The sequence below is a fragment of the Equus quagga genome, chromosome 5 (assembly GCF_021613505.1).
Source record: "Equus quagga isolate Etosha38 chromosome 5, UCLA_HA_Equagga_1.0, whole genome shotgun sequence".
In the NCBI taxonomy this organism is placed as follows: Eukaryota; Metazoa; Chordata; class Mammalia; order Perissodactyla; family Equidae; genus Equus; species Equus quagga.
In genome coordinates, this window is record NC_060271.1 from 115,436,815 (window position 1) to 115,453,976 (window position 17,162).

At 38.4% G+C, this 17,162-nt stretch overlaps 1 protein-coding gene across 8 annotated transcripts in view; it reads right to left on the bottom strand.

The window, feature by feature from the left end:
• CLIP4 (CAP-Gly domain containing linker protein family member 4) overlaps positions 1-17,162 on the bottom strand; it is a 73,404-nt gene that overhangs the window by 13,777 nt on the left and 42,465 nt on the right. For all 8 annotated transcript variants that reach the window (XM_046661110.1, XM_046661112.1, XM_046661109.1 and 5 more), the window contains 5 exons: positions 13,683-13,820; positions 9,508-9,597; positions 8,588-8,731; positions 6,497-6,631; positions 3,223-3,346 (listed from right to left, as the gene is read on the bottom strand). In XM_046661110.1, coding sequence (XP_046517066.1) covers positions 3,223-3,346; positions 6,497-6,631; positions 8,588-8,731; positions 9,508-9,597; positions 13,683-13,820 — 631 coding nt within the window. The remainder of the gene's footprint in view (positions 1-3,222; positions 3,347-6,496; positions 6,632-8,587; positions 8,732-9,507; positions 9,598-13,682; positions 13,821-17,162) is intronic.

Sequence of the window (17,162 nt, forward strand, 5' to 3'; positions counted from 1 at the left end):
AACTCTCGCAATATTTTCCATTTCATCTTACAATTCATATGCATCATTTTTACATGATCTACAACATAAAGCAATCAATGAGAGACTAATGCACACAAAGAATATGACTTGATGAGGAAGACAGACACTTGAATTAAGTGGTGACGGACAGATGCGAAGAACTTAAGTCTAAAAGTAACCCGTTCACTGTTAATAAGCACTTAATGGCAAGAACTAAGAATGAGAAAATGAATACTATGCTGATACAGACCACTGGGGCAAAAAGCCAGCCAGATAGATAGATAGGTAGGTAGGTAGGCAGATAGATAGGTAGGTAGGTAGGCAGATAGATAAAGTAGATAGAGATTAGATCTAGTCAGTGAGTTTTCCTAAAATTTCTCTAAAGAAATATTGGTTGATTTATATGTTAATAGAAGAAAAGACATTAATTAGGTGCAAGTCTGGTGACAGCAGGTGGGTCTAGAAAGTCATCTAAGCAGAGGAAATAACCTGTGCAAAGATTCTGAGACAGAAGGCCCATTTTTAAAAAGGAGAAACGACGAGGCCAGCTTCGATCCCGGAAGGAGTCGGGTGCAAGGTGAGCCTGGCCACTACTGATGCAGACGGTCCTCCAACAGCCCCCAGTTTAAAACCCTTCCTTACTGAAGATCTGTGGTGTCTTTAAAGAGCTCCAAAGCTGGTTTAAATTAGAAACTCCTCAAAATCAGGGACCATGTCTGTTTTATTTGCTTATAGAATGCCTAGCACAGCACAAAGTGCTAAAGACACTTAATAGTATTTGATGATGATGAATGAGACAATCAGAAGATGACAGGAAGACAGCTGGAAGGAGACGGCAGTTCATTTAGAGAGACAGCCCTGTTTCTTTTAAGAAGAGGGGCTGCTTTTAAATGAAATACCTTAAAGAAGGCCAAATAGAAAGAGGGAAAAAAAATAAAGTAGAAAACATGGGTTCCATAAACAAAGCAAGAAAAAGATGAAACCACATGAAAGAAAGTGCCTCCACAATCTGAAAGAGAAGAAAAGCTGTTACAGCATAAAACACACTGCACTAGATTTGATCAATATTTACTGTGCCTACGAATGCACCACACCGTGTTCTCTGGGTAATCAAACATGGGAGCAGAGCTGCTCCCATGGGGAGCATTTTCTTCATTTATAAAAGGACTGCCAAAAAAAAGCAAGGGCTTAGGAAAAAAACAACAAAATACACCTGGGCCAGGCCAGCTCCATCATTAACTAGCGTAGGAGATCAAAATATGCCACCCCAAAACCTGCTGCTCTGGCATAAGGATAATTTTGAGCTGAAGACATCTGAGAATCAACAAGCAGGGAGAGGCTCTTTCTGAACTCCCCTTATCTGCCTCAAACAGATCCTCCAAAAGAAAGAACTCAATCGTCTTAAATCCGTGCCCAGGAGTTTCATCACACAGAGAAGGAGGGGAGATGAGAAGTTAACACCACACCCAGACAGACATTGTCACAAACTATCACATCTCCCAACCATTTTTCAAGGGCCCATTCATCTTTCCTAAATATCATTTACTTTCCCACAAGGGGCCTTTCTCCTCCTCCCCTTCCCCTATTAATTAAGATGGCCTGTAAACACTCCAGTCTCACCACTCCTTTGCATATTCACTTCTTTCTGTGATGCCCCAGTGCATGTCAAATTAAAATTTAATAAATGCGTATGCTTTTTTCTCCTGTTAATCTATCTGTTGTCAGCTTAATTCAAAGACCTCCCCCAACCAAGGACTGAACCTAAGAGGGTAGAGGGAAAGCTTTTCCCCCTACACTAACTATATGACTTTAGCTAAGTTACTTTATCTGTTGCAACTTTTCTTCTCCCACAAGATGAAAATGATCATAATACCTGACACCTCACTGGGTCTGGGGGGCTGACGAGAGACGCATGGCCAGTGCACTGGACAGAGCCTGCCACTTACGAACAGCTCAATATATGTTTGTAATAGTTACTGTTCTTTTCCAGCACACCTGACCACATACTTAATAGGATCAAATGAAACAACAATTGCAGATATTTTATAAACTACAAAGAATTATATAACATATGTCATGTTATCATAAATAATAGGAAAGAATTATTTCAAGTACATCATAGAAAGAAATGAATACAAAAATTGTGTGTAATTTTTCAATAAGGAAAACAAAGTGAGGAAGAAAACGGATATAAAAACTATTGAATTTGCCAGGAGGCAGTCACACAGTCCAGCTGGGAAGGAACTCGATGAGACTCCCAGGTTGTGACTGTAGATCTTGTCTCTCGGATGTGATTATACCATACATGTTATTTCACATTTCCCAACCGCCAAAAAGCATGCCAAGCAAACTTCTTTCAGCACGTAAGTCATTTCACATGATAGTACCTGGAATTTCATGAGGACTTACTTCTGCTCAACTTTATTTATTTATTTATTTATTTATTTATTTATTTATTTATTGCCGAGGAAGATTGTCCCTGTGCTAACACCTGTGCCCATCTTCCTCTATTTTGTATGTGGGATGCTGCCACAGCATGGCTTGATGAGTGGTGTGTAGGTCTGTGCCTGGGATCTGAACCCACGAACCCCAGGCAGCCAAAGCAGAGTACGTGAACTTAACCATTACACCACCAGGCCAGCCCCTCAACTTATTTTTTTAAGACCAGAGTAAGCTGGTACAAAAGCATACTATCTTAAGAAGAAACATCCAGGAGGTATATTATATATAAATCCTCGAAGCTTCACTTCTCCAAAGATCTACTGCCTATCTATTTTTGAAAACTAAAGAAATCAGAGGAAAAAGCCATTTTGGTTCCATTAGGTTTGTAGGAGAATGAATGGGGTGCCTGCTGGCAGGAAATTTAACGTAGTTAGGATGTGACTGAAGCAATCAGAGCGCATTTTCCCTTTTGTGTGCATGACAGATTAAGCTTGCTGCTCTCACTGTTCTTAGCCACAAACGCCACTTCTAATAGCCTACACGTACTCATAGGGTTTGCAAATGAGGAATAAAGGAGGTTTTTAAAATTGCAAATCCTCAGCAAAGCAAATTTAGCTTTCCATGAGCCTCCTCTCTGAAGAAGGTGGTCGGTTAACCCCTTAAAAGAAGACACGAGCTGGAAGCAGTGCGTGTCTTTAATATGAAATTAGAGATTCAAACTACAAACCATTGAAATTACAAGATGTTCTTGTGAATAAACATAAATTCCATTTTTCTCACCTTTGCACCCTGGATGGGGGAGCAAATATTCCATATCTTGGAGAACAACTAAAATATTGCACACCTCCAACTGAACCATCATTCTTGCCATGGGGTTTCTCAAGTTCTATTCCATACCAATATCCTAGAACAAAAACATTGGATTTTTAAAGCAGCTGCACTGTATCTAAAATTGTTATGCTATTCTACAAACGCAGAGTCTAGATGGTTTAACATTTTCACAAATGACCGAAATGATGGAAGAGCACCACGACGATTAAGCTTTCAAATGATAAAATTATAAAATAAAATTCAAAAATTTAAAAATTGAACAGGAAAAACATTTTACAAGCATAATTGCAGAGCTGTACATTAAGGGAGAAAGATAACATACATAAACACAAATTTGGCAAGGATTAGCTATTATGCAAGTAGCGAATGACCAAAATATATCTAAAAGCTCTAATGAATAAAGAACTGCCCTTGCCTCGGTAATATGGTGTGTTTAAATGAGAGAAGTAGAGCATAATATGGAGATGTATAAATCATAACATGAATATGCAATCTTTTATTTTACTCTCCCAATATTAGAACACCACAACAGTTCTTAAATAATTAAAGGATAAAAATAATATGGAAAATATAACTAGACTTCATGGTGACTCTTCTTTTTCTTTTTTTCCCAACCAGAACGAAAAAAAAATCATTTTTAACCTAAATGAAAAGATTTAGGTTAGCTAATAGGAAGAATTTTCTAAAAGCCTTTTACGTATTTAAAAGGGCCCACTTGGAGGAAAGTAAAAGGATTTCCTTTTCTAGAGAGCCCGAAAGGAAAGTAGAAAGGTTGCTCTTAGTGTGGTAAATATGTGGTAAATATACATATACTCCTGCGGTAAGAGTTCTTGATTGAGGGTGTCTCAAGACCAGTTAAGAGCACCTAATAGTCCATTCAATTTTTGTTTAAAAGTAGTAAATGTTTTTGGTCTCCTACCATCAGTATCAAAAAAAAGAAAAAATAAGAATATAGATACTGAGAAACTTATCGCAAATTACAAGATACAAAACTGCTTTTTCTTTCAGATTGCTGTTTCTTTCAGATTACTAGTTCAACTTAGTATATAACCTCTAAAATCACAAACGAGAAGTTCTTAATTTTTTTCCTGTAATATCCAAAAAGATGACACTTAACCCATTTCCAGCTATTGGAGTCTGGCTTGAAAAGACTAATGCGTGACCGTTGTCTTTGATACTTAAACAGTCCTACCACACACAAGCACAGAGTAACGCACGCCAGCCTACTGCTGAGTTATATTAAGGCTCTGAAGAGAGGTCATCCCCTTGCTGAAGGTCATGAACCAGCCTAGTCTGGTGCCATTGTTATTTCACTGAGTAACACAGCTACAATTTTCCAAGTTTTATTTCCTTCTGCCTTTGACGCTTTCCTCTATAATTTTTGCATTTTCCTATTTTAATATACCATATCACTGCTACATGTTTACCACATAACTCTTGAAAATGTGAACACACAGCAGAAAGACATTACGAGGAGTATTAACAGCAGTGACTGCGCATTGTCTGGTAGTGGGGAGATATGGATGTCTTCCCATTTAAATGGTAATTCTCTTTCAGAGGTGGGACTGATGAAAATGCTGAAGAGGCTAAAGACGAGCTCTCTCAGGTTTAGATCTTATCATTTTTAAGAAGCCTACCACCACTGTTCTATAGAACTGACTGATCTAAATTTTGATGCCACAAAACATACATGCTACTACTTTCTAAAAGGGCAGAAGATTTTAACATAAAAGTTTCCAACTCTTATTATCTTTGCTTATTACTTCCCAAATTTCTAAATGCTTTACATTAGGAAGTTAAAAATTAAAAGTCAACCTACAATAATGAATTATATGCAACAAATCAAAACACTCTAGCTTTGCTTAACATAATCAGAAAAAGGGAACTCTTTTAAAAGACATATGGTGCTTGTGGAAAATAAACCTACCTCTGGGATTCCTCCATTTTCATTTAAGAATTATATTAAGAACATCCTAACTAATCTCAGTTACTACCTGGACTACAAGAGACATGAATTATAAAACATATAGTCCATCTCAAACCAATTAGTTGGATTGCAATTATAAGTGGTATTTATGAAACAAGAACATGCTGGGAGACAGTTCTCCTTGGCGCTCTCAGGTTTCTGCACATCTTACGGACAGAGGCATTACCCTCTTCTCATGGATGTCTGTAGAGTGGACAGCCTTGGAGGATACAGACAGAGTCTCCCCATTGCAAAAGCCAGGCATGCTTATTGCCGAGCATAACAGGTCAGATTCTCTAAGCTCAGGGTCCTCTCCTGTAGCACAAACCACTGGGTATTCTGGTGTCACCTGGAACTCTCTAGCTCATCCTCTGAGAATTGGGGCTCTGGGAACAAACGCAAGAAAATGTTAACTCTCTGGCTACTGCTATTGCTGTGAGCACTGAAGTCCCCTGTCTCAGAGGACCCAGGAGCCCAACATCTTCTGCCAGCATCTATGAAACTGTGGCAATCTAACTTGTTGCCTTGCAAATAAGGTAGCACCTCAGACCCTTCACAGTTCTTCACAGACTACCACAAACTTTTTAAAAAATCAGTTTTAGGTAACCTTATCCCAAAATGCCGCAATGCCACCATGTGTCAAAATAGCATATTGCTATTTAAAACATACAAATATGGTTTCATTCAACTGGCTTCTATTTGAAATTACAATCACTGAAAATGCAAAAGAAAGAAGATCAGTACTTTTGGAAACACAACATTAAGTCTAGACTTGTATGAATATGTGCGCACACAAATGTGCATTTTTAGGGTCCCGGGTACCCAAAAGCTTTCTCATTTTCCTTCGAACCCTTTTGTTTGCTTTTCTCTCCAACCCACTCTGATAAAAGCTATATTCAGTGAACTCATTATCTACTCATTTTAAAGATTATCCTTAGCAAAAATCGAATCCTAAGATGTTTTCTCTGTCTTGTAGCACACTCGGCAATCAGTGAGAGTAAAATTGAAGAGTTATAACTAATTTTAACATTAGACAATTTAAAACACAATTGGCAAGAAAAACTTATGCTTAATAGTCAACCTGCGTAAAAACAGTCTGCGTTTTAACCACTGTTTTGCATTTATGTACCGCAGCCACCACCTACAGGAACTGTTAACCAAGAATTCTCTATAATTAAATTTTATTTACATATAAAAGTTTAAACCTTTTGTATTCTAAAGAACTTAAATTGAGCAAAGACTATACCGATGAGTTACCTGGAGCAAAGTTTGTTGTCCCAAAGAACTTGATGGTACCAATTCTCTGGCCTACCACCAACACTCTGTCTCCGAGGTGGAGCTCGCCTTCGCACCGGGTGTTATTCGCTATAGAAGTTGCTGAGGAATTCAAACCTGTTTAATTGGTTGGTGGGGGAAGGGGACAGGGCAAGAAAACAGGAGAAAAAACAAAAGGGAAAAAAACCCTCAAAATGCACATTAGCCAAAAAAGTCACTGTCTATTCTAACCAGTCTAGTTAGTTGGAGATTTCAATATATGACGCCTTTCATTATACACATCCTTGACAGCTGTGTTTCTCACATGTTCAGTCAAGCTACTCAAAGGAAGTTTGCAGGGTCTCCTGAGAAAATTACTGCCATGGGAACTTCACACTGGATCCCTGGTAAAGCATCGGCTCCACCCGCACTGCCCGGGCACTCTCTGCTAGAACAGAGAGGAAGGGGCTAGATAGTAAATATTTTAGGCTTTGCAAGCTATACCATCTCTGTCACAACCACTCACCTCTGCTGTTGGAGCACAAGAGCAGACACAGACAAATGGGCATGGAGTGCTGTAATAAAACTTCGTTTACAAAAACAGGTGGTGGGGTGGATTTGGCCCATGGGCTCTAGTGTGCCAATCCCTGTTCTAGGAAAATGCTGGAATTATAGTGGCCACCAAGTCTCAGAGTAAATGAAATATACAGGAATGTGATCTGAAAGTGAAATTGCTATAAAGTTCCAATTACCCCAAATTGACTTCCTCCTAATAGAACAAAACCACTCCCCTCCCCCGCCCTTGATTCAAACCTAAACCCTGAAAGGCCCACTATTAAACATGAGAAGTCCTAGGGAAATACCGGCTAGAAAGCTGTTCAATGACAACAGAGAAGAGGTGGGCCCCTGCTTTCTGGACAAGTTTGCCATATAGGTAGGTAAGGGAACTGCAATAAATTCAACACGTGTTGATTTTCATCAAGAAGTCTGATAAAGTGTTTCATATACATCCTTATACATAACTGAAGAAATGTGGACTGAATGAGACCATGCAGGACTCCCAGCTGGTTAGAAAGCCACATCAGAACAGGTTTTCATTGTCAACCTATTAGGAGAGCCTTTCACCCTCTCCTCATAGTTTTAAATGATGACTTGGACAAAAATAGAGAAAGCATGCTTTTTAAGTATGAAGATGACACAAAAGTATGTGAAAAGCTAATATGCAAGATATAAGAAGCGAAATTCAGAGGGATGAAACCTCTAACATTCAATTAAATGAAAATAAATGTAAAGTCCTATATCAAGCAGCAAAATGGAGAGACCCCGCCCAAGGGCTCCACTGGGGCCAATAATACAGTATGGTCACCACACCTGTGGGAGCGACCTTCAACTGTGCTCACACTGAGAGGCAATAGTTCAGTTCTTCACGGCCAGCTGTGAGGGGTCTGGAGACCCTGCAGCATGAGGAAGAGCTGAAGGTACTTGGGATGGAGTGGGGACGGTAACAGCAGCAGAGAAAGCATCACACAGACCCGAGGGTAGAGCCCAGCTGTGCACTGAGAAACTACCATCATGCACCAAGGACTTACCTCCCTAAGCCTTGGTTCCCTCATTCAATAAATGAGGACGGCAATAATAGTACCTACCCCATAGGTTTATTTTGAGAATTACATGAAATAAGGTATGTAAAGAGCCTAGAATAGTATCTGAAATAATAAGCATACAATATATGTTAGTTATTAAGTTTGGATTAGAAAAGAGATAAGAAAGATAATAAACCATAGAGCTTCTGAGGATCTATCATAAAGTTTTAAAGTGAACCTTGAAGGGTTGGAGGCCTTAGACACATAGGGAGGAGAAGTCAGTCCAGACAAGGAAAATGGCGTGAGCACTGGGAGAAAGGCAGAGAACTCCAGAGTATGCTTACAAAGGGGAGGGAGGCGGAGGGCTAAGGAGGAGACAGGGAAGAGCGCAAGTAGTTCAGTCTAACTGAAGTGAAGGGTTCCTTCTACACATTTAAAAAGAGCAAATCTACTTACAAACAAACCAAGATAAAAAACACCAAGCAAGCCTGGTTGAAAAAGCCATAGATACCAGCACTGGCTCTAGATGAGACAGACGGGCTTTTGCTCATTGTCTTCTTGTTATGGCCACGTGCGCTCGGTTTCTTGGGGCAGCTCTGCTTGTGCTCCAGAGAAGACGTAGAGGAGGAGCTGCTGATGGATCCAAGCAGGGCAGCTAAAACAGCAAAGGAAGAGAATCTATCAACGGATGGAAAATCAGTGAACCAATGAGATGCTTTTCCAGGTAAATCCTTCTGAAACTCTCCATGTAGTTTCTTCAATTGTGGATTATCTAGCGTTGAATTAAATGCCTGGTTTCATCCAAATATATCATAGTTCATACATACAAGATTTTATGACCCAAGCAATTGTATTTTAGAAATTCACATTCTATGATGACAATCTTAGGTAGCAGAGTGTTGTCACCTCATTAATTTAAACTGACTACCTATTCCAACCGCCACTCTCTCTCACCTCTCACTTCAGAGGAGTTAGTAGAATCCCATCTTATTTATATAAAAAATGCTATTAATATGTTTTAAGGTAACAAAACTTAACATGAAAATGTTGCGCGTTAACCAGAAGGAAGCGTGAACACCTGTGAATTTCCCACTCGTGTTCTAGTCACCCAGTGATTTGACAGCTAAAGGCAACCGGAAACATTATCATCAAGCCATCCACACGGTGGAATTTCCTTTTCTCTCTCTTTTAATCTAATCCAGTAGTTCTCTGATTTAAGTGTACATAAGGGTCATGGTACAGGATTTTATACAAAAGCCATGTATAGACTTTATTATGAGCTGTTTAAGGGGTGTTCAAGGGTAATTTTTACTATAATAATTTTTCCCTTACAAAATTGAAAACTTAGCCGCACATAAGCTATATCACTATATTATTTTAAAGTTCCACCAATAAATTAAAATTTGAGAACAGAGTTCTAAATTACATTACCATCTTTCTCAGTTACAGTTTTCGATTCTTCACCAGGAGGCAATGAAAGTGTTGATCCAGAAGCACTATCTTTTTTTGATGTCATTAATCCTAGGACACAGAAACAGTACGCTTTCAACTAAAAAGAATTTTGTTTAATGTTAAACATAAAAATGTGTTTGCTTTTTAAAGCACAGACATCCCTCATTATCTACATCTTAGCCACTTCTGAAAACATGTTGAATAACAAATTCACAGATGGCAGGGGCCAATATTTCATTATTTAAAGGGGAAAGAAAAGCATGCATGCCCAGCCCATCTGAAAACCCCAATCAATTTCCCCAAATATCACTAAAGTATCTTTCAAACTCATTTAACAATCCACTAAGGAATTCTAGATAATATAAACCTTTTAAAACATAGTTACCTAGTGGTTTGACGCTGAGTGTGCTCATCAGCGTGTCTGCACAATGCGAGCAGGTAAAGCAAACCTAGCACAGCTGAGACACGTCTGCTGCAGGCTTGCTGGCACTTGCAAACAACTCACACAATTTCCCTGGTGTATGCACACCAATTCGTTACAGAAGATTTTCTATTCAGAGAGCGAATTTTCGGTAAAAAATTTCGCCAGTCATTGTGGCAACTATTCATGTAAGTGAGAGTCAGAGAATAAGAAATCCTGTACTCTCTGCCACCGAATTCTGACATTCTGAAAATGACTACCCCATTGTCACCACACCCACTCCCACAAAAAACTCATTTTGAAATAGAAAAAGCTCATCAATAATACTCTACCTCATGAAGACTTCTGTTTCAATTCTACAGAACCAAATTATTTAAATAAGAAACCTAATGGGCTACACTCAGTTTTAAATTCCATCAAGCATCCCTTCTACTTCTACTCAGAATTAAGTATTTTGGGTAAAAAACTGTGCTCGGCACTCTGAGCATCACAAACATGAACCAACCACGGTCCGAGTCCCAAAGGAGAACTTTTCAGTTCCGTGTGGTAGAAAGACATGGACACGGATAACTAAAATCTGCGGACACTGGTATACAAGCACTAGCACAGAAAGAGGAGACTATAATCACGGCCACGAAGACAAATTAATGGCTCATCAAGAAGATCACGTTCTGAGACGGGTCTTGAGGGACAGGGCAGATTTCTTCCAGAGAATATTGGAGGTGTGGTCAGAAAGAACGGAGGGTAGGCATTCTGGATGGACAAAAGGAAAGACATGTCTTAAAGACAGGATCAGAGGATGAGGAGCTTGGCTGGAATAGAGAGCACTTTTGAGATGTAGGATAAGTAACCTGCATATAGGTCACAGCAAACTCTGAGGGTGACAGTGCCAGCTAAGGAACTGTAACTCTTCTGTAAAGAATGAGGCTCTGATGGGCTTTAAAAAGGAAGACTGGCGTGAACAGAGTTGTAGGTGAATAACATTACCCTGACAGCAAAGTTTAGAAGGAAACTCGAGGAGAAGAGACTGGAGGTTTACACCGGTTAGAAGTTTGTTACAGGAGGCCCAGGATGAGGGCCAGAACCCCAACAGCAGCAACTGAATGGAGCACGGACAAGAGAGACTTTGTGAAGGCAAACCACAGAGAGAATTTTTTGTTTTTCAGTTCTAAAATACTCCTTTGGTTCTCTTTGTATTTGAATCTTTTATTGAGATAACTAGAGCTTCACACACAGTTGTAAAAAAACAGTACAGGGAGATGTGTTCTACATTTTGCCCAGTTTTCCCCAAAGATGACATTTTACAAACCGATAGTATAACATCACAACCAAGATACTGACGCTGATGCCATCCACTCATCTTAGATTACTCCAGTTTTACTTGTGCTCATTTGTGTGTGTGTGTGTGTGCGCGTGCACACACGTCATTTGTTTCTTTTTTGTATCTTCATTCCTCTGCTGAAACTTTTTTCCATTTGTTTCAAGGGTGTTCACCCTTAATTCTTAGAACATAGTTACAATATATTCTTTACAGTCTTTATCTGATAGATGTCTATGTCATCTCGAGGTTGGCATTCTTTGTCTTTTTCCTTGAGAGATGTTGAGATGTTGCTGGTTTTTCATATTTTCAGCCATTTTGGATTGTATCCTGTACATTTTGAATATTATGTGCCAGGACTCTAGGTCTTGTTCAAATCCTTTGGAGAATGTTGATTGTTTTGTTTTGAGGTCCACCCAGTTAAGCGCAGGCTGGAAGTTCCTATCCACCATCTGTGCACTGTGGGTCCAATGTCAGTTCAGTTGCCAAAGCCTTTTTGGGACCTTTCTCGTGTGTTGTGCCACTCAGTACTCAGCCTGGGACCCGTGCAGTGGTCTACTCAGGAGACCAAAGCCTGGGGTCAGATTCATGCACACACAGCTTGGGAGTAAGCGCAGAAGTTTTTTGAGATCACTTTCTTGAGCTCCCTCCTCTCCGTGGTCTCCCTAACACTTCCTGTTCCCAGGGGCACCCCTTCCTGGTATTCTGGGTAGAGTGCCTGGGCTTTAGCTTCCCTGCTCTGCCATACAATCTCCTGAGACTCTGACTCTGTCTCTGGAGCAAGTGGTGAGGAAAAAGGAAAAAGACTAACGAGGATTCCATCCATGTCCTTGGGACCACAATTTCTCTGGTCAGAGACAGAGTTCCCCTCCTCTGGAGTTTTAGGTATCTGGCCATCCTCTGCTGCTGTCACACCATGCAGGATTGCTAGGGACTGGGGTGGAAAAGAGCCAAAGGGAGAAAAATGCAATCGGGATTCCCTCCTCTTTCTGTCTAGTGGGCAGCCCCTTTTCTACTCCTCAGACCAGAAATAGAGGGTTTTTCTTTGAGCTTTCTTTCCATGTCTGCTGTGTACTTCTGGGTTTCAGGTTTAAAGGATACCATTTATGACATCATCAAAAAGTACAAAGTATCTAGAAACAGATCTAACAAAACAGGTACAAACGTCTATAGAGAAAATTATAAAATGTTATTGAGATATTTTTAAAGGAACTAATTAAATAGAGAGAGCCAAAGCTCATAATTAAAGCGCTGAATATTATAAAGATATCAGTTCTTCCCAAATTGATTTAAGGTTTAAATGCAATACCAACTAAAACTTTGACAAATTTTTTTTTAAAAGAAACTCAACAGCTTATTCAAAACCGTATATGGAAATGTGATTTGCAAGGGCCCAAACAAGCAAGACACTATTCGAGAATAAGGTAGGAGAATTTCCTCTACTCAATATCAGATTTCTTTTTTAAAAACTACAGTAATTACGAAGTGCAGTATTGACACAGGGATATTCAAACAGCCCAACGGAACAGAGAAGAAAAGCCAAGTAAACTCTGGGACAAAACCCTTCAATCATGGTAGAAAGCCCTTCCGCTTCAGTTATTGATGAGTTAGCAAATATTTATCAAGCACCTATTTTATTTTATGTACTGCAGTGAATACGAAAGTATAAAATACTCTCACAGTCCACTTAAAGTTTAAGATTTTGCTGAGGGAATAAAAGCTCTGTACAAATAAAGCAATCAGAGGACAAAATCCAAGATAACAAGGAACAAGTGGGTGGTATGGATAAAAGTGTGTATGAAGTTAGGGAATGAAAGAGATCAAAGTGAACTGGGGTCATCAGGGAAATTTTCAAGGAGAAACAAGATCTGAAAAAGGAGGTAAAGAATGGCTAGGACCTCAAAAGGCAGACGTCAAATTCCTGCACCCAGAGAAATAGCATGAGACAAAGCATGAAGGACAGAGGGAGAACAATGTACACAAAAGGCAGTGAGATGTGACAAACACAGTCCAACCACGGACGCAGGAAGAGACTCCATCAAACAGAGCAAGGACTCTGCTGCTTTCAAGAGTCAGGGTGTTTTCTGATTAAAAAGTCACTAAAATTCTTGAACAAGTGAGAAATATAAAGCTAGCTGAGTTGTATAAAGATTTATTGGAAGTATAAAATCTAGCCTCAAAAGGTGAGATTAGGGGGTGATAAAAGTACAGAGGTAGTAGGAAAGAACAAATCCGAAATATTCTGGTCAGGTGCTAAAAAGCATAAACCATGACTGAGGTTTAAAACAAGACGCAGATTTCATTGAATTCAGGTTTCACAATTCGCTAACAAAAAAGTGCGAAACAATCTAAATATGAGGCATTCCACAAATAAATAAAAATGCTCAAGATATTTAATGTTCTGGTTTGACCTACCAGTATTTACTTTCGACGTTACGTGAGCGACATCAATTTTCTGGGACCTGATGAAAGGCACAGCTTTTGCAGGAGTGTGTACTATATTCCTCCTGCGATCTTTTGCTTTACTTATCTTTGAAAGAGGTGCAAAAATACCTAAGGGAGAATGTAGAATTTTAGTGTTAAGCCATTAAAAGAATTTCAAATAAAGGGGTAAGTACTGTTATTTGGTGATATAAATTTTTAAGTTCTTTTTTAGAGCCAACTATGTGGCCTGTAGTGAGAGACAGAAAAAAAGACACAGCACCTGCCCTCAAAGAGCTTACAATCTAGTTGTCAAGACTAACAACATGCACAATAATTTAAGAATCACATAAAAGATACATAATTGGTTATGAAGAGAAATTCAGAGAAAAGAGAAAGGAGTAAAGGTAACAGTTTGCCATTATAATTATTTCTGACTAAGCTATCGGCAAATAATAGTGCACTATATAGTATAGAAAGTATTCTTCTGTATCACTTTATCTGTATCTTTTTTAAGACATATTTTTCCCACACAATAGCTTTTTATGTCCATGTTGTCTCTGTCTTCCAGACTGTATATCTTTAGAAGACAAAATTCAATGTTACTCCCCTCTGCATTGCCCCACTGCACCTAACAATCACGGTGCCTTACACACCGTAGGGATATAAAAGATCCTTTTGAGTATGAAATAGAATCTTCCCAAAAGGCCTAGCCCTCAGCTCCTGACAATCAGAAACCACAGGGTGTTAGGGGGGAGCAATGTAGGGACAGGGGAGCGGGGGGGGGGGGGGGGGGGGGGGGCCTATTTGCTGCCACTGAAAGTATAAAATTCCATTAAAAAAGTTCATCCTGGCAATACAATATTCAGTATAAATGAGTAGGCAAAGACATTAGAGATCGTAAATATGGACTATAAACACCAAGATTATCTCACTAAGACATTTTAAAAGACAAAATAAAGCCATAATTGTATGTTACACTCTTCCATTGAGTGTTAACAACCTAACAAAGACACATTATGACTAAAATGTAATGTATTAAAAACAAATTGTTTTAAAATAAGTTTGCAGAAATGCTCAGGACTCTACAAAAAGTGAGTGCTTTGTTAATAACTAACAGGTGCCAACTATACTACTCTCCTGCTAATCTTGAAATTCTTTCCTCCCTTGGATTCGGCAATACTTTATCCTGATTTTCCCACTGCTTTTGACTATGCACAATGTTCTCTCTCCTGTCTCCTGCCTATCAGATTTTCCCTGACTTTTATTCTTTTCTCTAAATTCTTTTCCTTGCCAAATACACACACACACACACGCACGCACGCATGCACACACACGACCTTGATGATGATTACACTCAGTGTTGCCAAGGGTTGGAAGAAAAATATTATTTTATACTCTGGGAATATAAATTTGCATAGTCTTATTGGAAGTTAAAAATTCTGACCTAATCCACTTTACAGCATTAATTATAAGGAAATATTTATATTTAGAGGTGGGCAGAAAGGTTATAAGGTTACATTTGCATATTATAAGGAGAAGATAGATTTCCAGAGCCAAAATAATTTCTAGTTTACTACTATGATACAATCACACTTTTGGAAATTAATCATGAGAAAATAATCCAAAAAGGAGGGACAGGCCATATATCTGAATATGTCATCACTGCAATATTATTCATAAGTAGGAGAAAACAATTATTTGGCAATAGGATCAATGAATTTACTATATCTATGAACTATTACATCATCATTAATAAGTCAAACAATAAAGATTACATAGAATAAGAAAAATATGAAAAATCAAGAAAATAAAACTTATATATTTGATTACATTATGATAATATCTGTGAAAACCGTATGTGTGGATGTAGGAAAGACTAAAAAATTGAAAACTAAAACATATTTATGAAAGACTATAAATTACTTTTCAAATTTATTTGTGTCATTAATGTCATAATAATGTTCAATGAATGATTTTTTTTCTTAATTTGAGGAAAATTATGTGGTTTTTCCTTCAAGGTCTTAATAGAAAATTTCCACATCATAAAACATATTTGTTTCTTTTTAAAAAAAGGATTAAATATTTACTTCTATGGCTTTAAAAGATTTCTATAGCATAGAAAACCTCACCTATATAATTCTCAATTCTTCTTGTTTTTTAAATTAACTAAGTCATTTGGGAAAACTAAAACTAAATTTAAAGCAATGACTGGATATAATCGAAGCCCAGAGTGTGTGCAGCACACAGGCAACCTTCCTGCTCAGTAACTCATGCTAATCCAGTACTGACGGGATTTTTCATTGTATCCACGTATCCAGTACTGATGGGACATATAACTGTATGGCTTAACTAAAAATAAACACATAAGGAAGAATTATTTTAAAATAGAAGAGTAATAAATTTCCAGATAAACATGGCCCATTTTGTTTAACTCCAATTCCTCCCAAAACTCTTCTAGAATATTAGTAAGGAATAAAAATGGTATAAACTCTAAAGAAAATGACAAGAAGGAGAAAAAATACTAACAGCTTCCAAAGAAGGTTTTGCAGAGAAGGGGAAAGGTCAAAGACAGAAGACAGAAAGACTCTGAAACTTCTAAACAGCAACATTGGAAGCTCAAGATAGCAGTTGGCAAACTATGGCCGGGAGCCACATCCTGCCAACCGGCTATTTTTCCGAAGCTCTACTGGAACACAGCCACGCCCACCTGTTTACATACTGTCTGTGGCTGCTTCTTCACTACAACTGGAGAGCTGAATGGCTGCAACAAGAGACTGTATGGCCCATAAAGCCTAAAATACTTACTACCTGGCCATTTACAGAAAGTTTGCCAAACTGCATTAATAGAGTATTACCTTCAAAAAACTGAGAGAATATGAATCCCAATCTAACATTCCTTATCCCACCAAACTATCACAAGAAGTATGAGGGGAGAAATAAACATATTTTTTAAATGGAAGGTCTCAAAAAATTTACCTCCCACGAGTCCTTTGTCAAAAATCTACTGAAGGATGAGTTCCACCAAAACAAAGAAAAAAACTGACTTAGAATAGTAAGAGCACCAAATCTTTCTCTTCATAGTACGAAGTCAATAGATGTCTAAAATTGGAAAAATCAAGAAAGATCCATATAAATATATTATTTACAAATATGGATATTAATATCAGAAGATAAAGCTAAAGGGGTTGGAAAAAGTTCTTGCCTCTAAAGAGCAGGACTCGGGGTCAGGTAAGGACAAGCCAGGGGAGGGTTGAGTTGTTGTTATTAATAAACCTTACAATACAGTTGGACTTACTAAACTAGGTACATGTAGTTACTTTGGTAATTACTGAAAGACATAAAAACTCTACTACAATATTAAAATTCATTATGAAATTTTCATAATTGCCAAACTTGGCAGGACCTGAGATATCTTCCAGTAGGTGAATGGATAAACAAACTGTGGTGTAGCTAGACAATGACATAGTACTC